Source organism: Lepisosteus oculatus, chromosome 10 (genome assembly GCF_040954835.1).
Source record: "Lepisosteus oculatus isolate fLepOcu1 chromosome 10, fLepOcu1.hap2, whole genome shotgun sequence".
NCBI classification, from domain to species: Eukaryota; Metazoa; Chordata; class Actinopteri; order Semionotiformes; family Lepisosteidae; genus Lepisosteus; species Lepisosteus oculatus.
The window spans coordinates 35,860,382-35,887,690 of NC_090705.1; the positions used below are offsets into that span (position 1 = coordinate 35,860,382).

The 27,309-nt window shown below is 34.8% G+C and overlaps 2 protein-coding genes across 7 annotated transcripts in view; one reads left to right on the top strand and one right to left on the bottom strand.

The window, feature by feature from the left end:
* The window catches only part of st3gal1 (ST3 beta-galactoside alpha-2,3-sialyltransferase 1), a 50,958-nt gene extending 41,532 nt beyond the window's left edge, over nt 1–9,426 (top strand). For 4 of the 5 annotated variants that reach the window (XM_069194698.1, XM_015357041.2, XM_006635652.3 and 1 more), the window contains 4 exons: nt 1,210–1,389; nt 3,268–3,313; nt 3,751–3,870; nt 4,376–9,426. In XM_069194698.1, the coding sequence (XP_069050799.1) occupies nt 1,210–1,389; nt 3,268–3,313; nt 3,751–3,870; nt 4,376–4,549 (520 nt within the window). In that variant the 3' untranslated portion in view covers nt 4,550–9,426. 5 annotated transcript variants of the gene reach the window in all.
* A 5,163-nt stretch (nt 9,427–14,589) lies between these two features.
* LOC102691093 (regulation of nuclear pre-mRNA domain-containing protein 1A) overlaps nt 14,590–27,309 on the bottom strand; it is a 29,570-nt gene continuing 16,850 nt past the window's right edge. For both annotated transcript variants that reach the window (XM_015356793.2, XM_006635575.3), the window contains 4 exons: nt 25,575–25,669; nt 24,558–24,684; nt 23,690–23,865; nt 14,590–14,913 (listed from right to left, as the gene is read on the bottom strand). In XM_015356793.2, the coding sequence (XP_015212279.1) occupies nt 14,764–14,913; nt 23,690–23,865; nt 24,558–24,684; nt 25,575–25,669 (548 nt within the window). In that variant the 3' untranslated portion in view covers nt 14,590–14,763. The remainder of the gene's footprint in view (nt 14,914–23,689; nt 23,866–24,557; nt 24,685–25,574; nt 25,670–27,309) is intronic.

Below are 27,309 nucleotides of genomic sequence, written 5' to 3' on the forward strand. Positions count from 1 at the left end.
GAGTAGTTTAATAATCTGATTCAAATACTCATTCATAAAGACATTAATTAACACAAGAACAGCAAAAGATACAACCTTGCCAGGCTTGCATAATGAAGATCACCTGGTTGCTGTCAGTGTGATTGAAGGAATTCTGCCTGTTATGGTTGTCCAAAGAAAGAAATGTTCTGTTTCAACAGTGATTCACATGTTCAAAGGTCATTCAGTGATAGCTTTTTGACAGCTGAGACTTCATGAACCAGGGGATGTCTGAGGTGGTAGCCAAGAGAGTGTTTTTTTTACCAATTAATACTGTTTTGCGCTCTCAGACCGGATGGAAGTCAGATCATTTATTGCTGTCATGGTGAGGTGTGGGGAGAGATCTGTTCTAACACAAGAGCACATTTAATGCACTGCATTAACATATTCCTTTCTAAACATCTAAACATTTAGAATTTTCTGGCAGGGCAGTGCAAAAGTACACAGTACAAGGATCACAGATTAACAATGCCAAAAAAATTATCTTGCTGGGAGCAGCTTTTTCTCCTGACTTGTTCTGTTGAACTCATTTCGCTTTCATAACCAGAACTAACCAGCCTTCACCAGCTGGCTGTGGCTATATGGGAAGAGGGGCAGAACATCTCACATTTTATCTGTGTTCTGCTCATTTATATATTTTATTATTCATGTGGCTAGTGTTGGTCTTTGAAATGTCTAATTGTATCTGTAGTGAAAAGGAAGACAATAACTCCCTTACAGTTTTGTCATAAATAATTCTGTTCCAGAAGTGTTGATGTTTTTGCATGTTTCTATTCTGCTGTCAAAGCATAACCTCTTTTAAAACTATTTTGCTCATTTATGAAACTATAATCCCCCCCAGGGATTGTATTTTGGCAAAACACAATGATTCTTTGAATTTTGTGCAAAGGCTTTTTGCCACTGCACATAATCGACTCCATGCTTTCTGGATGTGAATGAAAACTGCCAAATAAAGCTGAACAATGAGAATCAATTTAAAAGCCCTTGTGCAGTATATTTTCCTTAAGAATATAAAACATTTTAAAATGGAAAAATATGTAAACTGTGCTTAGAATACAATCTAACTGTGTAGTACACAGTTTCTATTAAATGTCTACTTTTAAGTTTGGTACTTGTGGGGAAAATGTTAAAATGCTTCAAGCTAAATAGCACTTTAGAAGCTTTAAAACTGTTACTTCCTTTTCTTTCTAGAATGAACCATGCTCCAACTTTTGGATATGAAAAAGACGTTGGGAGTAGAACTACTCATCACCTAATTTACCCAGAAAGTGCCAAAAACTTACCAAACTCAACCATGTTGGTGTTGATTCCCTTTAAAACTCTTGACCTACAGTGGATCATCAGTGCACTAACCACAGGAACAATTAAACAGTAAGTGAAGAGAGACTTGAGACTTTAAAGCAATATTTTTGGAATTTAGAATTCTTTTTTAGTGTTTAGTGAAAACTCTTTTTCTAGTTTTTAATGGCTGTCTTTCAGTAATTCAGATTTCAAATCCCTATTACAAGTTAAAAATGAATAACTTTTTCTGTCACACTTGTAGCCAGTTACGCCTTCAGCAGATGTTGCGAAGCTACTGAATGATGTTGATATTTTCTTAATGACTACCCACTCATTATGGTTCACTGTAGTGTGTTTCCTTTTCCCAGGCAATGGGATAATACAGCAGACTATTCCCTGTTTTGACTCTCTGTTTCAAGATGGAGAGTCTTCCAGACCAAAACCGTAAAGCTCTTACTTTGTGTAGCTAGAGCTAAAACCATGTAGAGTATGTTTGATTTCGGTTTTGGGTCATGACTGATTAAATTTCAACTTTTTAAAAATATAAAATCATTTTCATTTTTGCTAGCACAAAGGAGACTAGTACTTCTATTTTATCAAAACGTATGCTGCTTGAGTCATCCTCTGTCATTGTGCTGTGCATCTAACTGAAGAAAAAAATCACAACACCTTAGTTTAATATTGAAGTATTAATTCTTACTACCAGTATTCATGCCCTTGATGAACTGTAACTAAATGTCTAGTTAGCACTAACATCCAGGTGTAGATTCCCATTGTGGTGTTAAGTTTGCATCATTCAATTTCAACACATTTGTAGGGTATGAATGAATGTGAACATTGTGTATTTATAAATACATGTAATTATTTTTTTACAAATGTGCTATTGATACAGGCAGTGGGTTTCATACATTTATTAAATTTTAATTCCTAAATGCTGTAAAATATGAATGTACAGTATATAATTAAACTTGGGGTTTATGAAAATTGTGAGTAACCGGAATTGGTCAAGCAGCTTCGTCATTAACTAAAACAAAATAATCATAACCCCCAATTTGTAAAGATTTTGCCAAGAATATACCGAAGCAGTTGGTATAATTAAGAGGCTCATAAGTTCTAACACTCAGTTACACCAATATTTATTAACAATCCTCTATGCTCACACTACATTACATACAACATAAACATACAACACACACATTTCCCTATGTACAAGTTTACAGACAAGGCATTTCAGACACCTATGTCTAGACCAGCCAGAAAGCCCCAGACTGCAACTCAGTATTTGACTCGTAAATAATGCCTAAAAGAAGAGAGAAGCTGCCTTCTAAACTAAATATAATACAACCTATGATTAAATGTCTGTCTCTGCAAACCCAAAAACCTCAAAATAAATGGGAGACTATATTTATTACTATCTCCCCATTCTAAAAAGCACCCACTAAGTATGTAAGGCTGTTTTAAACTGAAGAATTCCAAGTTTCCTAAAAGCTGTAGAATAGCAAACTCTCTTAGCTAGGCTCAAATACTTGGCTCCAATAGGGTCTTTTCAGATGACCTCCCTCCTAGCACACAGTTCAAGTTCTCCATTTGCTCCTGTCTCCTCTCTCTTGTGGTCTCTACTTTTTCCCTGTTCTGTCTAGATCATTTATCCTACACTTCTGACACTCTTAATCATTTACCCAGAACTTTATCAACTAAGGTAAACCAGAATATTCTTTTGATCACTGTGTCTCATAACCAGAACAACAAAGTAATTTCCCTTAGTTTGAAGCTCTAGGAAGTGGAAATATTGACACAATCTTCACTGCATTGTGTCTAAATTCTTAGAGACTCCTCCATTGTTATCCATCAGCCTGTAACAAAGTTTACATTTTTGTTGCTAGGTCAACTTTTTAGTTCACGGAGTTCATGAATAACTTCTACAGTATGTTGGGAATCAGCATGTCTTTATCTTTTTTTACTCAACAGCACGTACATGCCAGTGTTATCCAAGATAAATGTCAAGAATGACAAGGTCAGTGTTTATTTCTGTTTAAGTGTTTAAGACATTTCATTGCCAGCAACTACTGCTGCACGCTGTATTGTTGTGCATTTGAAAAATAAACTTTGATTTGATTTATTTTGAAGGTAGCTAAATGTGATATTGTTTACATTCCTAAAAGATTCACAATTAAAGTCAAACTTAAATCACTAATATACTAATCATGGTTTTGTAGGAACAGTGTTAGTTTTTTCCTTAATCAGAGAAAGGAGATTGACCCTGAACTTTCACTGAGCAAATGACAGTGATCTTACTTAGTCTAAAAACCACAGTGATAGCTAACAATGTTTCATGCCTCTGACTGTAGACTTGCTATGACATTCCAGGAGTCTAAAACGTTTTATGCCATAAGATATATAATGAGTTATCAGAAGCAATGTACTCATTTTAAAACTGTGCTTTGGATGCAGGTCCTGATCTACAGCCCTACATTCTTCAAGTATGTTTTTGAGAACTGGCTGGAAAATCATGGTAGATATCCTTCCACAGGTTTCCTTTCAATAATGTTTGCTGTTCATCTCTGTGATGAGGTAAACTGACCGCTACCTTTTGTTTTTTTGTTGTTACAGTTATATTTGAAATCTAGGAAGAATATCAGTCTAGATATTCACGCCAACATATATCTTCTTTTCAATTTGTTTCATTATGATGACAGCAGTGGGTATTGTATTAACCCATAGCAAGATTCCAGTGGTTCATTGCTGTTCAACTCTGTTATGTATATAGCATAGTTCTTCTTTTGCATGGACTATGTAGGAAGTTTATCTATTCTGTCCTGCTGACATCTGAGACAATTCAGAATGTGTTTTGCATTTTATTACCTTTTGCTCTTAGCAGTAAAAAGCTTCCATGAACCTCTAAAAATGTCATCCTACTGACATCTAGTGGTGGTGCTGTGCTCTACAATTGTTTGATGTAGTGTATTCACAGACTGGATTCATACGATTTAATCATATGAATACAATCTGTATCTATCAGATATGGACCTGTTTTTAAAACCATTGTAGAAATGTAATCACAAGTTTCTTTTACTAGGTGAACGTTTTTGGATTTGGTGCAGATGAGAAAGGAAACTGGCACCACTACTGGGAAAACAACCCTTTAGCTGGAGCCTTCAGACAATCAGGAGTCCATGATGGAGATTTTGAATACAACATCACCATTTTGCTCTCCGAGACTGGCAAAATTAATATTTTCAAAGGCAGATGATGCCTGGACAACCAGGATGACTTTTCATGAATGGAAACAGGTATAATTGAGCAGCCTTAATACAATTTAAACATGGAGAGGAAAAGTGGAATGGGAATCTCTTCATAGCTGTTTACAAAAGAAGGGAGCTCTTGTTAACTCTGAAGAGTTCAGCAGAACTACTCTGAAGAATTAACATCAACACTGTTTAACAAACGTGGAGTCTCTGGGATGCTTGTCCTACATATTCTGATGGAAGTGAATATTTGCTAATCACACACAAAATTATGTATATTGCTGTTATAGATGGTTGGGAGATTTTAAATACGTGCAGACTGCCACTGTTTCTGTGTGGAAAACTGTTGGTTACTTGACAATAATTGTCTTGGGCAACATGGGCATCTTAGGCCCTGTAGACAACATAAGGTGGACATTTTCAGACAGGCCTTTGTATGCCAGCAGTATGAACAATAATAAAATAAAACATTAATGTTAGCAATTTCTTGACTTTAATATTTTATATTGTTTTTAATCAGATTTGGACAAAGCTTAGTGGTTTTATAAACCATTTTTTAAAGAAAAATATTTACAGTTTTACCAAATACTTTACAAACCTTTACCAATGGAAAAGTTGTGATATGCTAAATGTTGGAAAGGGTCTATCAATGCTTTAAAATAGACTTTTTATTTGTTAATGAATTTTAGTGGGTTGTATGTATTGCCAAAAGCAAGAGTTTTGGAGTGTACTGCTAAAGTGGACTGATAAGCCAAACTGAGCAGCTGTTTAACATAACCAGAATTGTGATTAAGCACCAACTAAAATATTTACTTTTATTTGTAATAAGTCACATTACACTGAGGCTTTTAACACTGTTTTCATTTAGATATATTGAATTTTTAAGCCGTTATCCCATCAATATCGCAGACTTGGAAAATCTGACATTTGTCAAATCTTTAAAGCTATTTATTTTAAGATGTAATTTGGTTTCAAACTAATCATTACTGTATTATCAATACATGGCCTGATATCTGTTAGAGAAATTCAGTATGTATATGGTATGTGTGGTGTGGCCTGCTGCATGAAGCATTACTATAGTGAGAAATGTTTATACAGTAAAAACCCAAATTCTATTAGACAAATACTCAAAATGTATCGCTTCAGTACAATGGACACTACAATTAAAAGCTGAATTAGTCATTTGTAATTAGGAAGGGTATTACAGTTTGCATTGAAAGCAGGTGTAATAATAATAAATTATAAAATTATTTTTTGGAAATTATGAAACAGTATCAACAGTGTAATTAAGGGACATTTTGTCCTAAATCATTGACCTTTGACCTCACCATTAAGGACTCTTGCTTTTGGTTCAGAATTCAGTATAAATGCCTAGGTAATGAAGTCATTTACTGAAAGATATGAATAGGTAGTGGGCCAAATTAATCAAAATGTATGCACTTTGATTTCTTGACTGGCTGGTTGCATGCTGAATTTTAAGTGTGAAGTATAAAATGTTGTTCTAAAGTCTGTGTTGCCCTTTAGTGAACATTGTATGTGAAATTTCTAGTTTTATGATCTTGTAATTCCTTATCTTTCATTGAACTTTTTCTAGTTCTCATGATGACAGTTCATTTAGCCTGTATTTTGTCAGCTTCCTGAATTCGTTTTTTTTTCATTATTCCATTGCACTGTGTAGAGACTGCAAAGTTCATGGTAATGAGGCTTTTCAGGGGATATTTATAATTGTTATGGAGGTCTATAAATTAGTATTTAAGGCTTTGCTGAGCTTGACTGGTTGGGAACCGTTAGTAGAAAATTTATTTTCACATAACAAATCTGTAAAGAGGTTCTTGAACTGTGGATTTATAATTTTTTTATGAATGTCCCAATTTGCTGCCCTCCAAAAGTTAATATTATCTGCTTTCATTATTTATAGTCTTTGTTTCTAATCAGCCTAAGGGCAGACTTCAACTATTTACAAATTTGGAGACATGGAAGGAAATTGAAGGGACTGCAAAAACCACAGGCACACCAGGAGAGCTTGGAAAGCACACATACAGTATAGACTCTGCATCTTGTAATAATGGAATGAATTGCAAGTGAAAGGTTTGTCTATTATGTTTTAGGTTGCTTACTTTCAACATTGAATATTTATTATATTCATTAACAGTTGTATTAAATAGGTTTAGTAATTGAACATTTTAGCTTATCTCATGATTTGAGTTATGTGGCAAAAGGCCTTTTGTGTTATTTGGAGTACTTTCTGTGCCACTTGTGATTCACATTGACAATTCACCATATGATAGTGGCTTTAGGCATATTCTTGCAGTATTCTAATGAATCTACTTTTATAGAATCATAATTATACTTAAACATTTGCTTGTTACATTTCCTTGTTTCATCTCTAAATCTGATTTACGATAGCATGTCTTTTTACAGATCACTCACATCAATAAAACATACCTTTAGGAGTCTTTTATATGGATCCATGCACAGATGGCTGTATGAATCATCCAAGCGATTGACTTAATTTCTTTTCAGAGCTCTTCTGGCAAGTTAAGTTGCCAGTTACAATACATTAATTTATCAGTATCGCATCTCCTTTTCCACTGTTTCTGTTTCCAACTCTAATACATAGTTAGAGGAGTGTAAAATAATAAAAAGGTGAAAACATGAGGCAATGATCTGTAGAATTTATCATTGGTAGTTGAAAGTAAGCAAGCCTAATTCTTGTGCACACAGAACTGCTTAATAGGGAAGGATCTTGACTCTTCTATGGAATTTAAACATTTCTGGAGTAAAATGTGTGGATATTTCACTTTTATGAAGGACACAACCAAGTAAGGTATGAAGTGTTTGTCAGATGTGCTAAAAGAGCCCATGCTGCAATATGTAACATGCATGAGCCACATTGGCCCACTATTATAAAGTGCCTTAATAATGTCTAATATGATTTTGAACAGATAGCAGTGAATTGTGCCTTCTTAATCTTGCATTACTTTTATGCCGTTTTTCTTTAATAACATGTAAATGGTATAGTGTTACTCTGTTGAAAGTGCGTTTTTTCTTTTTATTAGTAGTGGCTAAAATATCCCCTTGATTTTAGGACACTTGAGAAATGTTCCAGATAACCCCATTTTGCATCTCCTATTTTCAGCATAACGTACTATAACATTCCATTAAAGAATTTTCAGGGTAGGTGAAAGCCTTTTCACTGCAGTGAAATCAAAAGACAAAAGGATTTTCATTTTCGTCAATTTTCCATTTTTGATGGAAGGATGCATTACCTTTTCTATGAAGGATACGCTTCTTAATTAGCACGAAACTGAGCCTGATTTTTTTTTGTAAGGAAAATAAAGAAGTGTAATTCTCAGTTTAAAAGCTGCAGTATATTTATTTTGAGTGTGGTGCCATGAGATCCTGTTTTCCACAGACAACAGCACATTTGACGTTCAACATTATTCACAGAAATTCTGTGCGTCCTTGATTAGGCCAGTGACTAAGCACTAGCAGATAGTGCTTACTTTCGATATGAGGTGGAAAATTCTGCAATATTTATGATAAAACTAAATACAAAATAAAACAATGTTTCTGCCACTTGTTTTACTGACATTTCTCATGGAGACGCATTCATTTTTAAATCACTCACTCTTTACTGCATCAACATGGGGAATCAGAGAGATTTGTTTTGCTGTGCTAAACTTGGTTGTTTAATTAACAAACAAGTTAAGCTCATTAAAAGAAAGAAAAAGATAAGCAAATCTAATTTATACAGCTTTTGATTTGATCTAGGCCTATGTCTGTGAGTAGAACAGGATTCTCATAACTATTACATAAGGAGAAGCCAAACCATCCAGCACTGTGTCCTTTTCCATTATTTAATTTAGTCGTTCTCAAGTTTTAAGTGTATAGTTAGCAATCGGTGAAAGATATTTGGAACATGAGCTATAGCTCTGGTCTCTTTTCTGTTTTTTCATGCTCTAGCAAAACTGGGTAAAAAGAAAAAAGAAAAAGATACCAATTATGGAGTCATCTTCAAGAAAAAAAAATCTTTACGTGGAGATTATTCTTCACATCTCCCTAACTAATCACATCACATCACTTCAAGTGAAAGATTTGATTATCAAGTTCTAGTATATTGAAGTGGCATTTCTTGATTCTTTAATGACACAAAACTAAGTTTCTGATAACCTTAATTAGTTTTAGTTGAATTTTTCTGCTTTAATATTTATATAGCTTTTCTTCTCTCAGCCACAACCTTAAATTTTTCTTATTGGGTAGAAAAGGAGGTATTTTGCACATAATATCACTTGAGTAAAATCATTTTTAAAATGTGAACATTCAGTTGATAAAAATAATGTTGTACAGCTGTAATCCTTTTCCAGCATAAATTAGTTGTGAGAGACGTGGGTTTGAATTTTTAAGACTGTTTTCTATGAAACCTCATAAAACTGACAATAATTGTAAACAATGAGTAATTTAGTGTTATGTGTTTTGTGATTTCCCTTTACTCGCCGTGCCTTCGACTTAAACTAATGTGGAATAAGTGTGAGGCGCTTTGTTTAATTTTATGTCTTTGTATTTTTAAAATGCTGCTGGTTCCTGTTTTTATGCTTTATAAAATGAATCATCGGTAATGTGGGATAAGGCTTTTTTTCATTATTATGGGTACTTTCTGTGACATGAGCATTCATATCAATCATTGACTGTCCCCCACATATTGATAGCTTCAGTTTGTACATTGTTCTTATTATATTTCAAAATTATTTTTAAAAACACTACAATTATAATTATTTCTTGGCTTGTCCCCTTGTTCCATCTCCAAATCTGTTTTTTGGTAGAATGTTATACATCGCTCAAATCAATAAAAACACCTGAGTCTTTTCAGGACTTATATACAGACTGTTGTGTGAATCATACATTTGACTGACTGACTTTCTTCACAATTTTATTTGACTATTTAACACTGGTCAAATTTACAAATACAGTACAATAACTTAATTGATCAAAGATGCATGTCCTTCTGCACTGTTTATGTTTTTATTTCCAATCCTGAATAATTTTAGTCGGGAACATAAGGAAAATATCTGGGTGAAATACCTACAAATACATATCATTGATAATGTATTAGGTTATGTTATTTTTCTCAGTATTGTAAGAATAAGGTGGGAGCACAGATTTCTAAATTAAGGGTTATCTGCTAGTATTTAATCAACTTTTTACTTTTTAATTTTAACATTTTATTGTACATAGTAAGACTTTTTGCCCAACAAAGAAGCTGCGACGTGTTCTGAATTGTTCTGCTATAAGATTTCTGCCCTCCAGAAATTAAATATTTCAGTTAGATCTTGACCCATCACATACTGGCCAGGTAGCCTTCTTATATGCAATATCATGAAAAAACAAATGAAATCAAGCCCTGATTATTGCACATTTCAGTTAAGTCACAAATTCATTCACACACAGTCATCTACACATTGACCCAGTTTTCCCAGTGGCTGATTAACCTGCCAGTATGTTTTTGGACTGTGGGAGGAAATCGGAACGCCCGGGGTCAAGGGTCATGCTAAACACTCTGCCACCATGCTGCTCTTTGCTCGTTTGTTGCATAAATTAAAGTAAAATCACAAAGAGATCAATCCAGTAATTGTTCAAATGGAGGATTGGACGAATTCCTCCAAACAGTTGATTATAATTGTAAGTGGCAATGTTTGTCTGAACTGTTCACATTATGAATTAAACAGTTTTCTGTTTATTTTATAATGTGAAAGTTAATGTTTTCTTGTTCACAGGTAGGTAATTGAAATATAGAAGACAGGATTTGCCTCCCTGTAAGAAAATATATTTAGACAATGCTTTCATGAACTGTAACTTCACAATACAGTATCCCTTACAAACACCTTAACCTCCAGTGCTCAAATGACCCCCTTATGATAGTAATTTCTGATTAAAGTTTGACAAGGTAGAGTAGACCCACAGTAAAGGGATGAGAAAGTGTTATGTAGTCCAGTTCCTCTCAGAGCCTGGACATGCATGGTCTCTAATTCCTAGATGCCACATATTGCCCTAGTTCATCCCACATTAATTTACGTGTTCAGTGGGATATGTAGAAACTACACAAACTATCACACTTAGATCTCCCTGTCAGTTGTTTTGTTGTACGCACAATTAGCATACTTTTCTGTATTCTTTGTCTATACAAAACAGCTATATTGTTTTTCAATGATGTCTCTTCAATGTGAAACAGAATTCAACAAGCACTGGACTGTTTGTTAACCCACTAATAATAAAGAATGAGTCCTGGGTTTGACCATTTTACCCTACTGATATGCTCATTATGAGAGGAACTGCAGGTTCAAACATTTGGTGTCAGTGCTGGGCTGAAGAGCCGATGGTGCAAAGCTGCCATCCATGGGATTATTGTCTAAATCAGAATCCCCTTTAAAAGGTATTGATCCATTATTAAATATAAGATAAGATCACTTTATTAGCCACATAGAACTTATTGCATTAGGAATTTGTCTTTTCCAATACCCCAGCTTGTTCTCCATGAGACACACAGACAGGGAGAGAAGCTTGGGGTCAGAGCACAGGGTCAGCCATTGTAGTTGGGGTTAAGGGCCTTGCGCAGGGGCCCAACAGAGTAGGAATCCTCTGCCAGCCACGGGATTTGAACCAGCAACCTTCCAGCCACACGCACAGATCCTTAGCAACAGCGCCACTGCTCCATTGGACTGTTTCATCAAAGAGGTAAGTCCATCTGCAATGCTGAGATAACATATCAACAGTACAAAGTCATTGTTCTCTTTTGAGTTTATTGGTTCATTTTTTTTCTTGAATATCATCATGATTGACATTCGGAAGATGAAGCCACCTCATGTGCAGTACACTAAGTGCTTATGTGCTTAAGCAGCACCTGACTATCAAGGTTAACCATGAAGGATTGAATTACAACCAAACACATGTATAGAGTGAGAAGTTTCTTTTAATTCTCGGTACATCATTTTTATAGATGAAAGTCTTCTTGCAGATGATAAAAATGTATGTGCCTAGTACTATACTTAAAATTTAGATCATGCAGAATTGCTATATATTTCAAAATATATTTCATTAAGATTCCGAAGAGACAGACGCAATAGTCTAATCAATTGTATGAGGAAAAGCAGAAGCAAAGAACCTGCTTGACTGTGGAAAAGACAAATTTTAACTTTTATGAGCTATTAAAAACATGTTCAACTGATAACGGGAGCCTTCAAAAGGTCCGAAAAAAATGCATTGTCTTACTGTAACCCCATCAATTTAAATGTGATTCTCCCAGGACAAGCCCACTTTCCAGTTCACCGTGTACTGCTGAGAAAAAATGTTGCTGAATAAGATGGTCCCATGTCAGTGGTAGGATTTTTTATGTTTTTTATGTTTTACCTTTTTTATTCCTGTTTATATCAAATGAAACTAACACATGATATGTTTTAAGACTCAAACAGAAGTATAAAACTTTTTGTATTTTGTGGCTGAATTGCAATTTTGCATATTGCTTTTCGTATTTTTTCCCCATTTTAATCAGTTTTCAGTCCTTTTTTTAAAGTCACATATAAAATCAAGCTTATATATTACTTAGAAAGCTGTGTTCTATTGAATTGTAAAATTTCAGTATTTTGCAGAGCATTTTGTGGTTAACTTCCATTTTCTGTTAACTAAGTGTAGTGTTTATATTCCAAAAAGAAAAGCCAGGCTCAGCCAATACTAGTACAGTAAACGGCCCTGAATGTTGCTGTTGCCTTCTGGTAGCTTTTTCTTGGTTTTTACACACTAGGATTTAAAATGGAAGTGTCAACATTTTTTTCTGTTTATATATGTACCATATTAATTTTTAGGAAATTTTATTTATAGCAATCATTAGTTGTGATACTTCCTGAAACATTGAAAACAATCAAGCCAAACGTTTTGTTTGCAATAATATTTTTTTCACAAAGAAAATGCTGATGATCTGTCAAAATGAACTTTATAACAGTAAATAGGCAGGATAAGGATCTCATCTTCTTCCCAAACGTCTCTCATCTACAAAAGTATTGCAGGACTTTCACTTACCTCTTTTGCATCCCTCTTACCATCCCATCTTAAGTCTTGCAGTTAGCTCCCCAGCTCAATCCTCGCAATAGCGAGGCGAGGTTTGAGCAGATTATTCTCTACCGTAGGCTACCATTCCCTCAACTAGGTGAGTTGCGCGAGATAGTCTGTTTTGTCCCTCATATTCATTAGGATCTAACTAAACTACTGAAAGAAAATATACTAGACCTATCTGTGGAAACCAGTGATCATTTAATCAATAGACCATAGACCATTCTGCCTGCAAACTGCACGAGAGTTGCGAGTCACATAAAAAGATATTAAAGAATCTTACATTGACTGGGAAGGAGCTTACTGTATGTTAAGCTGAACATTTTGTGGAAACAATACGCTTGTGCTGCGTTGTAACTTATTTATCATCCAGGTGCATCTGGTATCTTCAAATGTAATATCTACAATTTAAAGATGGCTGAAGAGGGTATTTCGAGTTCGTATGTCTAGCAAAGGTAAAAGAAATCGCATTAAAACAGAGCCTGTACTGTTTTCCAGTAATGCAAGGAATTTCCAGATCTTCATTGTCGTTGCCTGTCCCATGACAATCAAATAGTAATGTGTGGTGGTTTATAATGTTTAACCTTTTAAAGTATTATCCCACTCCACGAAATTGTATGTACTGTAACTGAAATGTTTAGTTGTTTCACACATGATCACCTGAATGAACCATGTTTAAATCATGTATATAACATAACGGTAGCTTTTGTATGCACTTTTTACTCAATAAACTAAATACATATTTAATAGATTAAAGCTTTTTTTTTTTGCTTTCAGTAAGGTTTTACCAAAGAGACATTTTGCAACAGTTCACTGATTCCTAAGACACAAATAGGAAATACGTCAAGGAAAAACTGTTTTTTTGGGAAACTGCAGATGCAGCCCCCTTTTTAAGCTGCTCTTTCCTGTCAAAAAGCGAATACAGAGGTTCGGTAGTGGCTGCAATTATCATTCATACTAGACTCGTCCCCCATTTGTAGACTTTGGCCAGTTATAGTCCACCCCCTCTATCCCAGCAGAAGAGTAAGCCAGGCAGGTAATTTTCTTTCACCAAAGGGCTTCATCACCATTTTGTTTCAAAGAAGGTAAAGCCTCCCTTCATGTCTTTTAAAACATATTATTTACTCATCTGACAAGAGCTATCCACACATTGCGGCATATTTTCCTATCATTGTACCATTGTGGTACACTTTTCCTACCCCTTTCTTGAGAAAATATTTGCACCTTGCCCAAGTCACCATGGATGCCCTACTGGTGGCAATGAATTTAAAAACATGGACGAGAACATTTATCACTGTACATATTTCTTATTTTTTCATTGCTTATACAAGAAGGCTAATATATATACACAACTATATACATTATTTTGGTTTTGTTACTTGTGCTTTTTCCAATCAAGTTTTCAAAGTATGCACAAAGAAGAAGAAAAATGAATTCCTGCATGGATTATCTCAAAACATTTTTAAAAAAAGATGCAAATGGTCTTTTTATTCCACTAGAACTTACTATTTATTTTGTTCTGGTAGCAGAACATTATGTAAACAGAAAGAAGAAAGGACCTTTTAAAAAAGAAATAAATTAAAAGCATTATATCACAAGAATTGTTGTACTCATGTTAAGATTGACTTATGTAGTTGCATGAAAACAAACAGAAACAGCACATGCACACAACAGGAAAACCTTAATATAAACTATGACAAAAGTGAAAATAATGAAATGACATTATTTGCACATAGTTTTCCATATTCAAAAACTGTCATGTTGCTAGTTTTGTCTTTTTTTTAGCCTATATTAATCTTGGCCCATATGTACTACAAAACTTCACCCCTTAAACATTTTCATTGCTGAGCTTGTGACAAATTTAATATTTTTGCACTATGGAAAACTCACAGATGTGCACTGGTGATTTAAATAACAAAGTTTAAAAAAATACTGCAGATGTATGTAAATGATATACTGGATTTATTCATTAGGAACACTTCATAAACAATTCTATCGTATTGTCATATTTAAATCCACTCTAGATACAAAAATAATATCACAACAATATCTTCTTGACCTAAGCTAATCGGGGATAATGAGGCGTAGTCATGAATGCTGAGAGGCAGAGAGGGTCACATCAATCCGCATTGTACATGTCTCCTGAAGAAGGCAGGCGAAGGTGTCCTCCTGTTACATTGGGAAGCAGAGAAAGGTCTGGAAGGCTGCCCATCCGGGAACGTAGCTCTTTTCGGACTTGGGAAACCTTGGCCAACTTGTGCTTATATTCCTGGAAAGGTAAAAACACAGATGCAGGTCAGTTCCATCGTGGGGAGATGATGTTTTTTTAGTTGAATTGTCAGGAAGAAAAGGTGGACACTGCCTAACCACATAAAACTGATTTTGACCCCCAAAAAGTGATGTCCCCTGCAAACAGAAAAGTAATAAAACTAGCCCGTTCCTTCTCATACTTCTGATTTTTGCAGTACCCTGACAAAGAACAGAGAAGACCAGAGTTGGGCTCTGTGGCACTTTTAAGGTGTTGTAAAAGATTAATTGAAAATTGTGCAGAAGATCTATGTTGCTGTCAAACAACACGAGAGGTGGAAGCACAACCCCCCACTACTCACTTGAAAACAACAGCAATAACCTTGTACAAACATGTATTTGTCTCTGCCAAGTTGCATTGTCACTGGAGATCTGAGACCACTTGTAAATGTTAAAAATGCTGCATAAAACCAGCATTTAAAACCTACACTGTAAGAGATAAGTGATATATAGATAAAGATATTTAACATCAACTACTTTAGTACAATGTCAGGCAACAGTGGAGTTCACTACTCCACTTAACATTAAGTTAATGCTTGTGTAAGATTTGCAAATCACTTTACTGGGATTTTACTTTACTGACTGGGATTTAAAAAATATTGCTACAAAAAATATTTCTACAAAAACATACTGTAGACATTGTACACACTGTGTTATCTAAACCTCTAGACACACAGAAAGGTCCTACAGCAGCAGCATAACACTCTCATAACAAAACATCACAATCAAAAAGAACATAGGTAGGTTAGGAAGCTCTGCAGAAAAAAAAAAACTATTCAGGTTACATTTTATAGAAGGAATTGGTATATATCTGCATTATAATTGGTAAACATGGAATGGATGTACTCATTTACTTTAATGGACTGGTCCATGAAATATTCATCAAATCATGAAAATATTTCAACCAGGCATATTATTTACAATATAAGTATTTAAGGAAAACTAACACTTCATTAAAAGATTCAACCATTTTTTGTCATTTTACTACACTCATGAGATTGCAAAACTGTTGTCTCTTCCTGCCTAGCAATATAATTATAAACTCATCAACATGACCTGGACTGTAGTTTTATTCATTATGTATAATCTAAATAGACTTCACGACATTCTGGAAAATCAGTTATCCAAATGAAGATTCAAGGGACTAAGATGCTTAAATAGAACTACCAAATAAGACCACATAACATGAAAAACTTTTTTTTTCACAAACATAAAAGGATTGTGTTCAGAAGCAAAACATAAAATGTATTGGAAGTATTTTATCCTAGTAGTCAAAGCATGAAAGGCAGACATCCATTTATGGTGCATCTGAACATTTTAAATTGAATACCAACCACAATTATAAGGCAGTGAATGAGAGAGGGTCTTTCAGCCTGATAACCAACAGTACATTTAAAAACTATATGTGTTGTCAGTAATGGGATGGCATGTAATGGAATTGTCTCTCTTTCTGCCTTTCTTTTTTACAAATTATCTCCCTGTTTTTCTTGAAGTTATGACCTATTAACCCAGAAAACATGTTCACAAGGAAAGTGTCCTGTCTCCTGTCCTGTCTTGAAATGTTTAAGAAATGTGGTGAGGAAATGCAGTGGTCTGTGGTCCGAACCTTCAACCATTGACTTTCTACTGTGTATAAAAACGTGAATGCTTTCAGAAAGTATTCTGAATTGTTATAACACTTTCCCATGTGCACATGTAATCTGCTTAGTACTGAGTAATGATTTCCTTGAAAAGAAAAATTATCCTGACAGGCCCATTGAGACCACCTGGTGATTAATAGATATTTGAAGGATCATTTCCAATTGTTTGCTGAAAGAAGTCACGGTATCTGCTTCGACAAGCAGAATAGCATTTTTCTGACACTTCAACCATTCTACTTACACTAAAGTTAATCATATGCCTTCATCATAAATCATGGAAAAGTATTGACCAAACTTAAAGCGACAATGGAGACAATTGGACACTAACATTCAAGTAACATTTTGTATAAAACATGAAAAAGAGGGTGATCGGCAATCAAAGGTAGGAAGATAAGGAGCAGATTATCTGGATTGTGATCCCTTGATTCAAAGATGTTCGATCACAGCCCACTTATGATTTCTATATTGGTTCACTTCAATTTTACAGTCAGTCTCATAGCCTGTTTGCAGAGTTTGTAGATGTTTTTGTACAAGCGTGTTGTCCTCAAGCTATAGTTTGTTTCCTTTGCTCTTTTCTCTGCTTTGAGGACAAGATGTTTCTCCTCAAAGCAGGCCCCTGAAAGATAAAGGCTATGTCACTACTGAAGCTGGCTGATGAACAGCTCCTCCCAAGCCTTCTGAAATCCATGTCTTGTTTCTTGAGATATGCCTTCAGTGTGTCCAGGTTAGAAGACATTTTGCATAAGGAACAAGCAAAGGCTTATTCCATGCTGAAAAGAAAAGAAACACAATGTTTCGGCTGTGGAGCCTTCTTCAGATGTCTTGAACTTGTTGCATAAGGATCACCTCCTCAATTGTGGTTATGGTGGCTTCACCAAAAACACTTCCATTTGTGTGGAACTCTTCTTCCTTGGTGAAGGAAAGTTTCCAGTGATATTGCTGGGCTCTGGAGGTGGCATAGTATCCAACAACTATGAGCAGAGCAGAGATGATGCACCTTGATTTTGTGGCCTGGGTCATGGTTAGTTAAGATATGCCTCAGCGGTTTTGCAAAAGAGGTATTTACACACTGGATCCTGTGTTTAAACGTATTGCTAATGTTTGCTCCATCTTGGAATGGTGGTTACCAAGTTTAAGGAAGTGCTCAAATGTCTCCAAAATCTGTTCTTTGAAGGCGAGTTGAAGAGGGTCACATGCATAGTCTGGAGCAGGATGAGGTCTTAATGATGTTGAGTGAAAATCCCTGACATCAGCAGGATGAGATCTCTTGCAGACTAGACATCATCCCCTGTGTGCACAAGTATTGTCTGGTGTACTGAATTCTGTAGAGCAGCCAATTCTGGCAGCACCCTCCATGAGGTTTCACAACTGACTTTGTGAAAATACAAATACAGCTTGAATCACAGCTGCATGCTGCACCAAACAATTCTTGGTGTCCAAATAAGACATTGGATTCAGCACACATTGAATGGATTTGCAGTGTTGAACTGCTTGCAGAATCTTCCATTGAATACTAAAGAGGAAATGGATGATGACTCAACATGGTCTCAGAATACTCAAAATGGTATCAAAAGACAGCCAGGAAACATAATTTAACAAAGAATCTTTTCTCCACAGCAATCTTTTTACATACAGTATTACATAATTTAAGCATGGACTTTGGAGGCATTATCCAAACAGTTAATGCCGAGGTTTTGAATTTGAAAAGCTCTCTAAATGTGGACTCAGCTTTATTCCATTTATGAATTCATCCATCAAATTTCCCCTAAGACCACTGCTTGGTACTTAATCCTGGAACAGTGAGGTATGGGAACACAATCCATGATTCCCTTTGATTTATTAGTATTAAATGATATACCTGAAATATGTTCATGATATTACACTGTTTTAGAGCCTAGGCCTGGGCTTCAGAAATGTATGGTAATATTTTAAAATATTTTATCTTTAAATTTCAAGCAATTAAAACATGATTTTGCAAGATAAACATATGAAAAACCTTTATTTGAACCAGCTTCTATAATTAGCTTTAGATAAAGTCTACATTTATTTTAGATTCACCCATATCTTTTTAATGCAACTTTAATGTGGCTAAAGTTTTAGGATTTTTGCGTAATAATATAAAAGCAAACTTCAGTTTTAATGCAATTCTTTAAAGCTTCTATCAGATCATTTAAAAGTTGGAACATGAAACCTTGTGCAAATAACTCAAAGATCAGGGTCAAAACAAGTTTTGTTTGGAACATACAAGTATCTACAGCAGAAGTTGACTATCACATTTGTATTCCTCTGTTAATACTTTATTAATATTATTAAAGCACATAGGATTAGTAAATATTTTTTAGGCTTTCACACTAATTAAAAGATTCAAATGGCATAGGGCACAACAGAACCATAGACTATTTTAAAGCAGCAAATTTAAATTTAGAAATACTTATAATTATATGTAAAATATCACAAATCTGAAAAACTGTTAAAATGTTCATGATTGTGTCTAAATGAGTCACAAGTTTCTGTTTACTGATCCATGATAAAAAAAACTCAAAACAGCTTATTTTACAAAATATACTTTCTAACCTAAAACTATGCTCAAAACAAACCTGGTGAGTGTGAACCAACTACTTTGTTTATATATGAAAGAAAATCCAATCTAATCCATTCAAGGAAAAACAGAGGTAGATGGGTAATTTGTTAAGCCAGTTTTGAACTAGATTTTTTTTAAATTCATATCTATTGACACTTATGGTCTGATTGGTATTTAAGAAGCTAAGAAACCAGTCAGAAAACTGAAGCTCTCAGAGCAGCAATTGTATATCACAATGTATACCATCTCACATTTTAACAAAAAAGTTAAATTTGTATCTACATATTTGGGACAAAATCCATTAAAAGCATTTTATGCATATCCAGATCATTCTTTTGCCTGTTTTCTAAATTGTTTTTGAGATGCCTGAAAACGTTAAAAGTTTTAATGAGTTGGCTTTAACCCTGCACCTGGAGAATTACTAACCCACCAATTTAACTGGTAGTGATTACAGACCTGATTAGGAACACTAAAAGAAGGTGATTTGTTCAATTTAGTTCAGTTTTAGATTTAGAGATCATTCGAACCAAAATCTGAAGAGCATTCAGCCCTCAAGGAGCAGAACTGCCTTAATTAAACAAATTACTTGCTTAATTGGTGAATAACTTACAAGTGTTCCTGATCTTTAAAACACAGGTGGTTCTGGACGACCGATAAGACTGGAGCTCTCCAGAAACATTCAAGGCCATCATAGAATGGCTCACTGGAACATTTTAACATTTTTTCTTGGAGTGAGGGAAGAAATGTTTGTTGGGAATGCCCTTTTTGCAAAAGAGTTCAATCTTTTATGAAAGTACTCAGTAAGACCAGAGATTATTCAGTTTGATCACAGTTCCCTTTATACTGTTTGGTTCATTAACTCAACAAACTGCAATGCTAGTATGAAAGCAGTTTTTGGCTTCATTTTATTATTAGTAAATCTGAGAGTGCTACTGCCACCTGAGGAGTCCTCTTGTACTTCATCTGTAAGAACACAAGAATCCTAAAAATTGGGAGGCTAAAAGTCTGCCATTATGGAGATTTGTGAACCTTTTAAGGAAACCCACAGACCTAGGTAAGTGCATAAGAAATCCTCTAAACTGCAAGGCTCAGACCAGACATGATGGTTTTATCAGTGTGGTCTAGGCCCAAAAAAAGATTTAGAAGAAGCACTTGCTTCCCCTCTCAAAAGAAATGGAATGTAAATTTGATCATGCTTTTAATGATGTGCATGTGGACTCCAGCATCATACACTCCTCAGAGGTATATCACTCTATAGATCCATTGATCCTACCACTGTGTCTACATCTCGATGTTAGTCATTTTCCTTTGTAACATATGAAGGCTACAAACTCATGAACACTCTTCTAAACTTTGCACCTTGTTTGGTTACTGGTAATCTGTTGCTTTAAGGATGTCTTAAATTGCTTCTTGATTGCTTTTGACAGCTGCTAACTAGTTTATTTCCCACATCTGCTAACGATCAATACAAAACTAAATTGGATTTTTTCGTTATAAAGTTACAAAATGAACTGGGGAAAACCAAAATCAAATTTGAATCCAAGTCTAGGAAACATAATTTTAAGTATTGAGTACTTTAAGGATCATTTTCTCCTTAAATTGAATGATTACCTTTGTCTTCAGTTACATCGTACAACACCCTTAAACTTAAATACTCAAATGAAAACAAGGGATAAACTAAATTAATGTACTTTAAGTAACTGACCCCTGGTATAAAAATATAACCCTGGTCTTATGTGGCCAATATAAGACCCACTCAATAGTTATATTACAGTATAGTCTTGGTGGGTCCAACATATCACCAATGAATAGTTGCCATAACACTTAGCCATTAAAAAGATTTGGGCTTGAAGACCTGACAGGAAGAGGTCTTAAATGTATTCAGCAAGAGATCCAAATTTTAGTGCTTCAGTATTTTCTTTAATGGAGTAGAGGTCTGGCCATATTAATGTGAATGTAAAAATGTTGTGAGAAGCCAGGTATAACACCACAACAACTCTTCTAATAGTTGTATAAAGACTAATACTTTAATTGTAATCTTTAATGCTTTCAAATACCTAGTTTTTTTTTTTGGAGGTGTCACAGAAAAAAATATTCATTTATCAGAAAACCACGAAAATGCTTGTGTGTTGTTAACCAAAAGGGCTTAAACCCCCAGGACTGGTGCACCACATGAATCTTGATATTCTAGCCAGGAACACACACACAACTCTTGGCTTATGTGGAAACTGTACAACGTGAACTTCAGAGTATGCTTTTCACGTTATGTTTTTCAATTTCAGAATCATACTGTTTGCTCATCTTAAACGTTATGTAACAAACTACATGATTACATAGGGCAGCAAGTAATTTGAAGAAAGTTAAAGGTATGGGCCATGTTCAGGTAATGCTAATATAGCAGAAAAATTTAGAAATCCCATTATTTAATACTTATTTTAAGTAATGGGTAGCATGTTCAAATCGGATACTAAGATGTACATTTCTAAATGACAGATTGTATGTTTTAAAAAAATGAAACTAATTTGAATACTGAGAACCCACAAAAAGCACCGATCTGTCGATTTTCTAATCAGTTTATCTAATACAGGCCCTGGGTAGATGATGCCTATCTCTGCAAGCAATGGGCACAAGCCTACACCCTGGCCGGGATGCTAGTATGAAAAACATTAGCTTCCCAAATTAGAAGACCCTATATGATGGTTAAACATTTGGAAGAGTTAGCTTTGTTCTTCCTTTCTCTGAAATATTCACACCTTGATAATACCTTTGTCAAATCTGATGGAAAATACCTTCAGAGAACTAAATGTTTGTATAAACTATGCCTTACTGGAACAGGAAATTGCAGCTTTTTCCAAAGAGTAGAGGAGATACTTTTTGAATTTCAACTGTTTCCTGAACACCACAAAAAAAAGTAAATGCAATCAATTTATCCCATGTGCATTTCCAAAAAAATGCTGAAAGACTTAAGTCAAAACTTTCACTCCATTAAGACAGAATATAAACACTATTTAACTAAATGCTTTCCTGATGAACTGATACATGTACACTTGTAATATAGAAAATTAAAAATTTAAATTAGTGGTGTAAGTTTTCAATCAAATACTACAATAATTCCTTAGGATCTCAACCCACATAGGTGAGATGAGCAGAAATGATGCCAATCGAACAGTAGTTGACCTTTTATACACAGGCCGAAAGAAACCTATAACTTGGGATATGTACGTATGGGTTTTAAGGTGTCGGATATACTGATAAAGGTGCTCTTTAACCAGTTCTTATCAGAAAAAGTATGTAAAAATGTGTTTTATCTACAGCATGAAAAGGCCAAGCTATAAAAGAACAATGAATTGGGACCATTAAATTGTAATTATTTTTTCTTTAGGGCTGAATGACTAGGAGAATGCCTCCTCCTCTATATTAGAAAAGAAGATTTCCTGCATCCTTTTTCCTTATTTCCTACACTCACCAGCCTCCCAAGCTGTACACAAGCTTGGTTTTACCCCCTACAGTGAATTTGCATAGCAGTTTAAATAATACCACACCCACAGTCAGTTTTTGGATTTTTATTTTTTCTTTTTTTTTTACAGGATACTTTGATAAGATGACGACACCAGGAGACATGTCCTTGCTCAAAACCTGTAATAGAAGCTAGACAGTAAAGAGTTAATAATTCTTCCCACCACAAGATGTTTATATAGATCTACTTACCCATGTGTAGAACAAGCTCCCTCCAGGAACCCCCTCAAATGACAGTACCTTATAAAAACCTAATTAACTTCCTCTAAACAAACTTTAGAGAAAAACTGCAGCAACCCCTAATGACTACGCTTTTGACTCCTGAGTGCCAATTATGCTTAACATTAAAATACACAGGTAATAAGTCTTAAACTATAAATGGAAAACTACTGGACACACCCAATGTAGAACCCATCAAAGCTTTGTATCAATGCATTTAGTATCACCGAAACTGCTATTAGTTTAACTAAAATAAAATTCATATTTAACTTTAAAGTTAAATCTTAAATGTTTTTCTTGACTTAAAAAAAAGAAATTAACCCAATTAGAAATAGATTACTGGATCATTTTTCACACTCCTCAAAAACACCAAAAACACCACAAATTGCAAAATTACCCTGGGGAGTAAGGTTTAATATTTTAAAAATGAAATATCAGGCTAATTCTATGGAAGAAACATCAGTCCCTGAATAAGATTTTAAATTGAAGTACTAAACATATAAATTTAAATTTTTGTAGAGTAAGCTTTGATGGGCAGCCTGAAATCTGTCTTTTTATGCACCACGTATTGCCTTTTGTCAGCAGCTGTTGCACCTCTCAAATTTTTATCATATATTCCCATTTTCCCTAATAGAGCATAACTTTTTAAGTTTTTTTTTCAGAGGTTTCCCTCTGCATTTACAAAACATAGTTGATTATTTTATGTATAGCAAGTTCATATTGGGAGGGGGGGGGGGGGGAACACTTTAAGTGATAAAAATAGGAATGAAAATTTTACGCACTTCCAATTTCTGTTCTTTTTCCGCTAGAATCTCCTTTTGGGCACGCAGGAAATCCATCAAGGTCCTGGTCAGCTGCTTCCGGTCATCAATTTCTGCTGCCAACCTGCCGTTGTAGTCTGCCAGGAGCATACAGGCATCGTCCACCATTTTGGACAGGCGATCCCCCGACTCTTTATCTAAACAAACCACAAATAAATACAAACATTTTTTTTTTAATTAACCACATACAATAGCTGTTTTCATCAAATGATTCTTAAAATTAGAAAAGTGGATCAAAACTTAAATTAAACTTTGCGCCTTTGGACTTTGGAATGACAAAATGAACTGTAATGTACATAGTGCGACCACTATGGATTATATAGAGCTTCCACCCAAGCCATATAGTCTAGCATCCTGTTTTTTGCTTTTATCACCGAACTTATGTAAATTCTATATGGGCTGTTTGAAATCCAGCCCAGCAAGTCTTCAGCCTCCAGAAGTCAGTAAAAACTAAATATAGTCAAATAAGAACATTAACTGTTGAGTTCCTGAAACGGGAATCCACTAACTAGTATAAAGACTGAAAAAAGGAGGCTGTTCTTTACTCAGACAGGATGTGGGTATCTATAACCTCACCATGGTGTTGAAGGAGATTCCCTGGGGATCCTTCAACTAATGACTGGATGACAATTTTGAATCTTGGATGTGTTACCTGTTCAGTTGCTACTAGCAAAAAGTAATACAGACTAATTAACCTCCTTCCATTTCACATCTTTATAATGATCTGATGGAGTTAAAAACAGAAACTATGTGCAAATCCATAACCAGCTGGCCACAGAAATGCAATCACCCATGATATCCGTTTAAAAAAAAGATCACCACCCCATACCTGTTATTCTGTCCAGTAATGCGACGTCCTGAACTTCTAAGGGCAAGGAGGAAATCCTTTGCCGGACAGTAGCATCTCCTGAGGCTGCGTTTTCAAGTTCCTGCAAAGCTTTGATGAGTTCTGCTACCTACCAGAAAAAAAATTAATGAATTTCACAATTACAGGATTTACAGGCACATTCAATACAACAATTACTGCTGCTGTAGGCATTACAGTTCCAGAATGCAAAAGTCTGGTGGTACTTCCACAAGAGTATCCCCAAAAAGTGAAAATAATAGATAGCACAACAACAGGAATGCATTTCAGAACTGCCAGAGTGTAGGACAGTGTCCAAATACTGACTGAATTTTAACTTTTGCAGTGAGACAACTGTTAACTTAGCTCACTGCAACCCATAGCAAGTCTATCTTTTAAAAACAAATGTGATGAAGTAAAACAGCCAAAATAAATCAGCAAAACTACTACTAATAAATCTCAATGTAACAATTTATTGACTTTGCAGCAAGATCGTTGTCATTGCAGTGGATTGTCATAAGTAGGAGAGTTTTTTTATTTAATTCTGCATTTTTTTAATGTACATAGTGAATAAACTGTGATTTGCATATTAATATACATATGCTAATATGCTAGCAGTATAAGATAGACACCAATAGAAACAGTGATGTTATATTTTGTTTGATGATGTTCATCGGGTTGCTAAAAGTAAAGAACATATACTGTAGAAACGGACATGCTGGTGTCTATAAATACGAAATACCTATTTCTATATGAAGATCACAAGTCCAAAATTACTTGTGAAGAGATCAAATAAGAACAAACTATTTTATATTGTGCATTCTCAAAGTACTCAAAGATCTAGTTATCATTTTATGATTTTATACTAATATCTATATCTTCAAACTTTTCACTGTATTATATGGAACAAAAAAGTTACCATTATCACACAAAGAGTTATTCCTTGGACATTATCTGAAACATCAATTTGGGGATGTACACAAACATGAAAATGCTTTATACCTGCGGAGGATCACCAGGAGAACTTTGGCAAGGAAAGTCATCCTCTTCAAACTTTATTTCTTCATATGGACGCTTTTTAGGTTTCTTATCACCCTCTGGAAATAGCAGAAAATGCAGAGTTTCAGATGATGAAATGACCAAGAGATCTAAAACATCTTAGCATGCAGAAATCTAGAACTTTTACTTTGTTCATTATTCCTTATTACTTTAAAAAACTGGACTTTCCACACTTTACAAACAGTTAGCATATTCAGATTGTGCAGAATGGTTTCCATTTTGCTCTCCATTCCATAAATCTGAAAGATTTGGCAAAATATACAAAAAGCAAATTAACTGGGTCTTCTAACTGTACTGCTAAACCACCTGAAGGCAAAATGAAGAAACACTTCAATAACTCCATATTCAAGCAAAAATTCTGGCATCTTAATTTTATGTAAATGCTTAAATGGCTCAACTATGATGTTTCAGAGCAGACCTGAACATTTAACAGAAAAAAACACCCTTCGATACCTGCTGCAAGGTAACCGAACTAAGGGGCAATGTGTTGCCTTTCCCTTACAAAGAAAATGAATTATACAGCTAAAAGTAAACTTGACAATGTACAAACATCTTTGACCAACTGAATGTTTCTGGTTTCAAAACTGTAGGATGCATACAAATTCAATATTGTAACCCATTCAGGAATGTATTTAGTTGTGCATAAGAAAATATTTCTCCCAACTCTCATACCTTCTAAGGAGGACACTCAAAATCCTGTTTTTCTTTTGTTATTTGTGATGTATTTTAAAGGTTTGTCTGTGGAAATATTCTGCCAATCACCCATTTAATGCATTGCGTTTTTCAGTGTTTAAAAGACAGAATTAAGTTTTTGCCTTTAACTATATTACTGAAAGGACTCCAATGAAAACAAAGGATTCACAATGAATCATGAATCAACTGCAATAGAATTGTAAGAGTGGTTCAGCAGGAATGTTATATATGGTTCTATTTACATACAGTGCCTTGCAAAAGTATTCAGACACTTGACCAATTCTCTCATTTTACTGAATTAAAAATCCTACATTGAAATTTAGTTCTCTGTGATATTTTTATTTCTAAGCACTGAAACTCAAAATTAATCTTAAGAAAAATAAAAAACTGAAATATGCTGTTTGCATAAGTATTCAATCCCTGTGTTGTGGAAGCTCTAAGTTTACACAGGTGAAAAACAATAATGAGGTAAGAAGGACACAATTGCCTTACAATTGGCCTATACCTGTGAATCATTAAAATAACTGCAACATTTTCTGGATATAATCTCGACAGTTAAGGGATCATTACTCAGGGTGTGAATCTGAAGGACAGCTGTGAAAATGAAGACTAAAGAGCATTCCAAAGAAATTAAAGATTTACAGGCATTGTTCCAACTGGATCTCATTGGGTTAATCAAATGCATACATTAGGGAAAGGGTACAAACAATATCCAAGTGTTTGGATGTCCCAGTCAGTGCTGTTGGTTACGGCTACATCAAACCACCCAGACACTTCCTAGAAAAGGTCGTCCCTCAAAACTCTGTGTGAACAAAAAGGTGAATGCTGCACATTGGTGGTGGTGGAGGGGAGTCCCCATTACCTGTAAAGCGCTTTGAGTGGAGTATCCAGAAAAGCGCTATATAAGTGTAAGCAATTATTATTATAATAAAAAGGAGACTTGTGAGAGAAGCCACAGAGATGCCAACGATCACTTTGAAGGAGC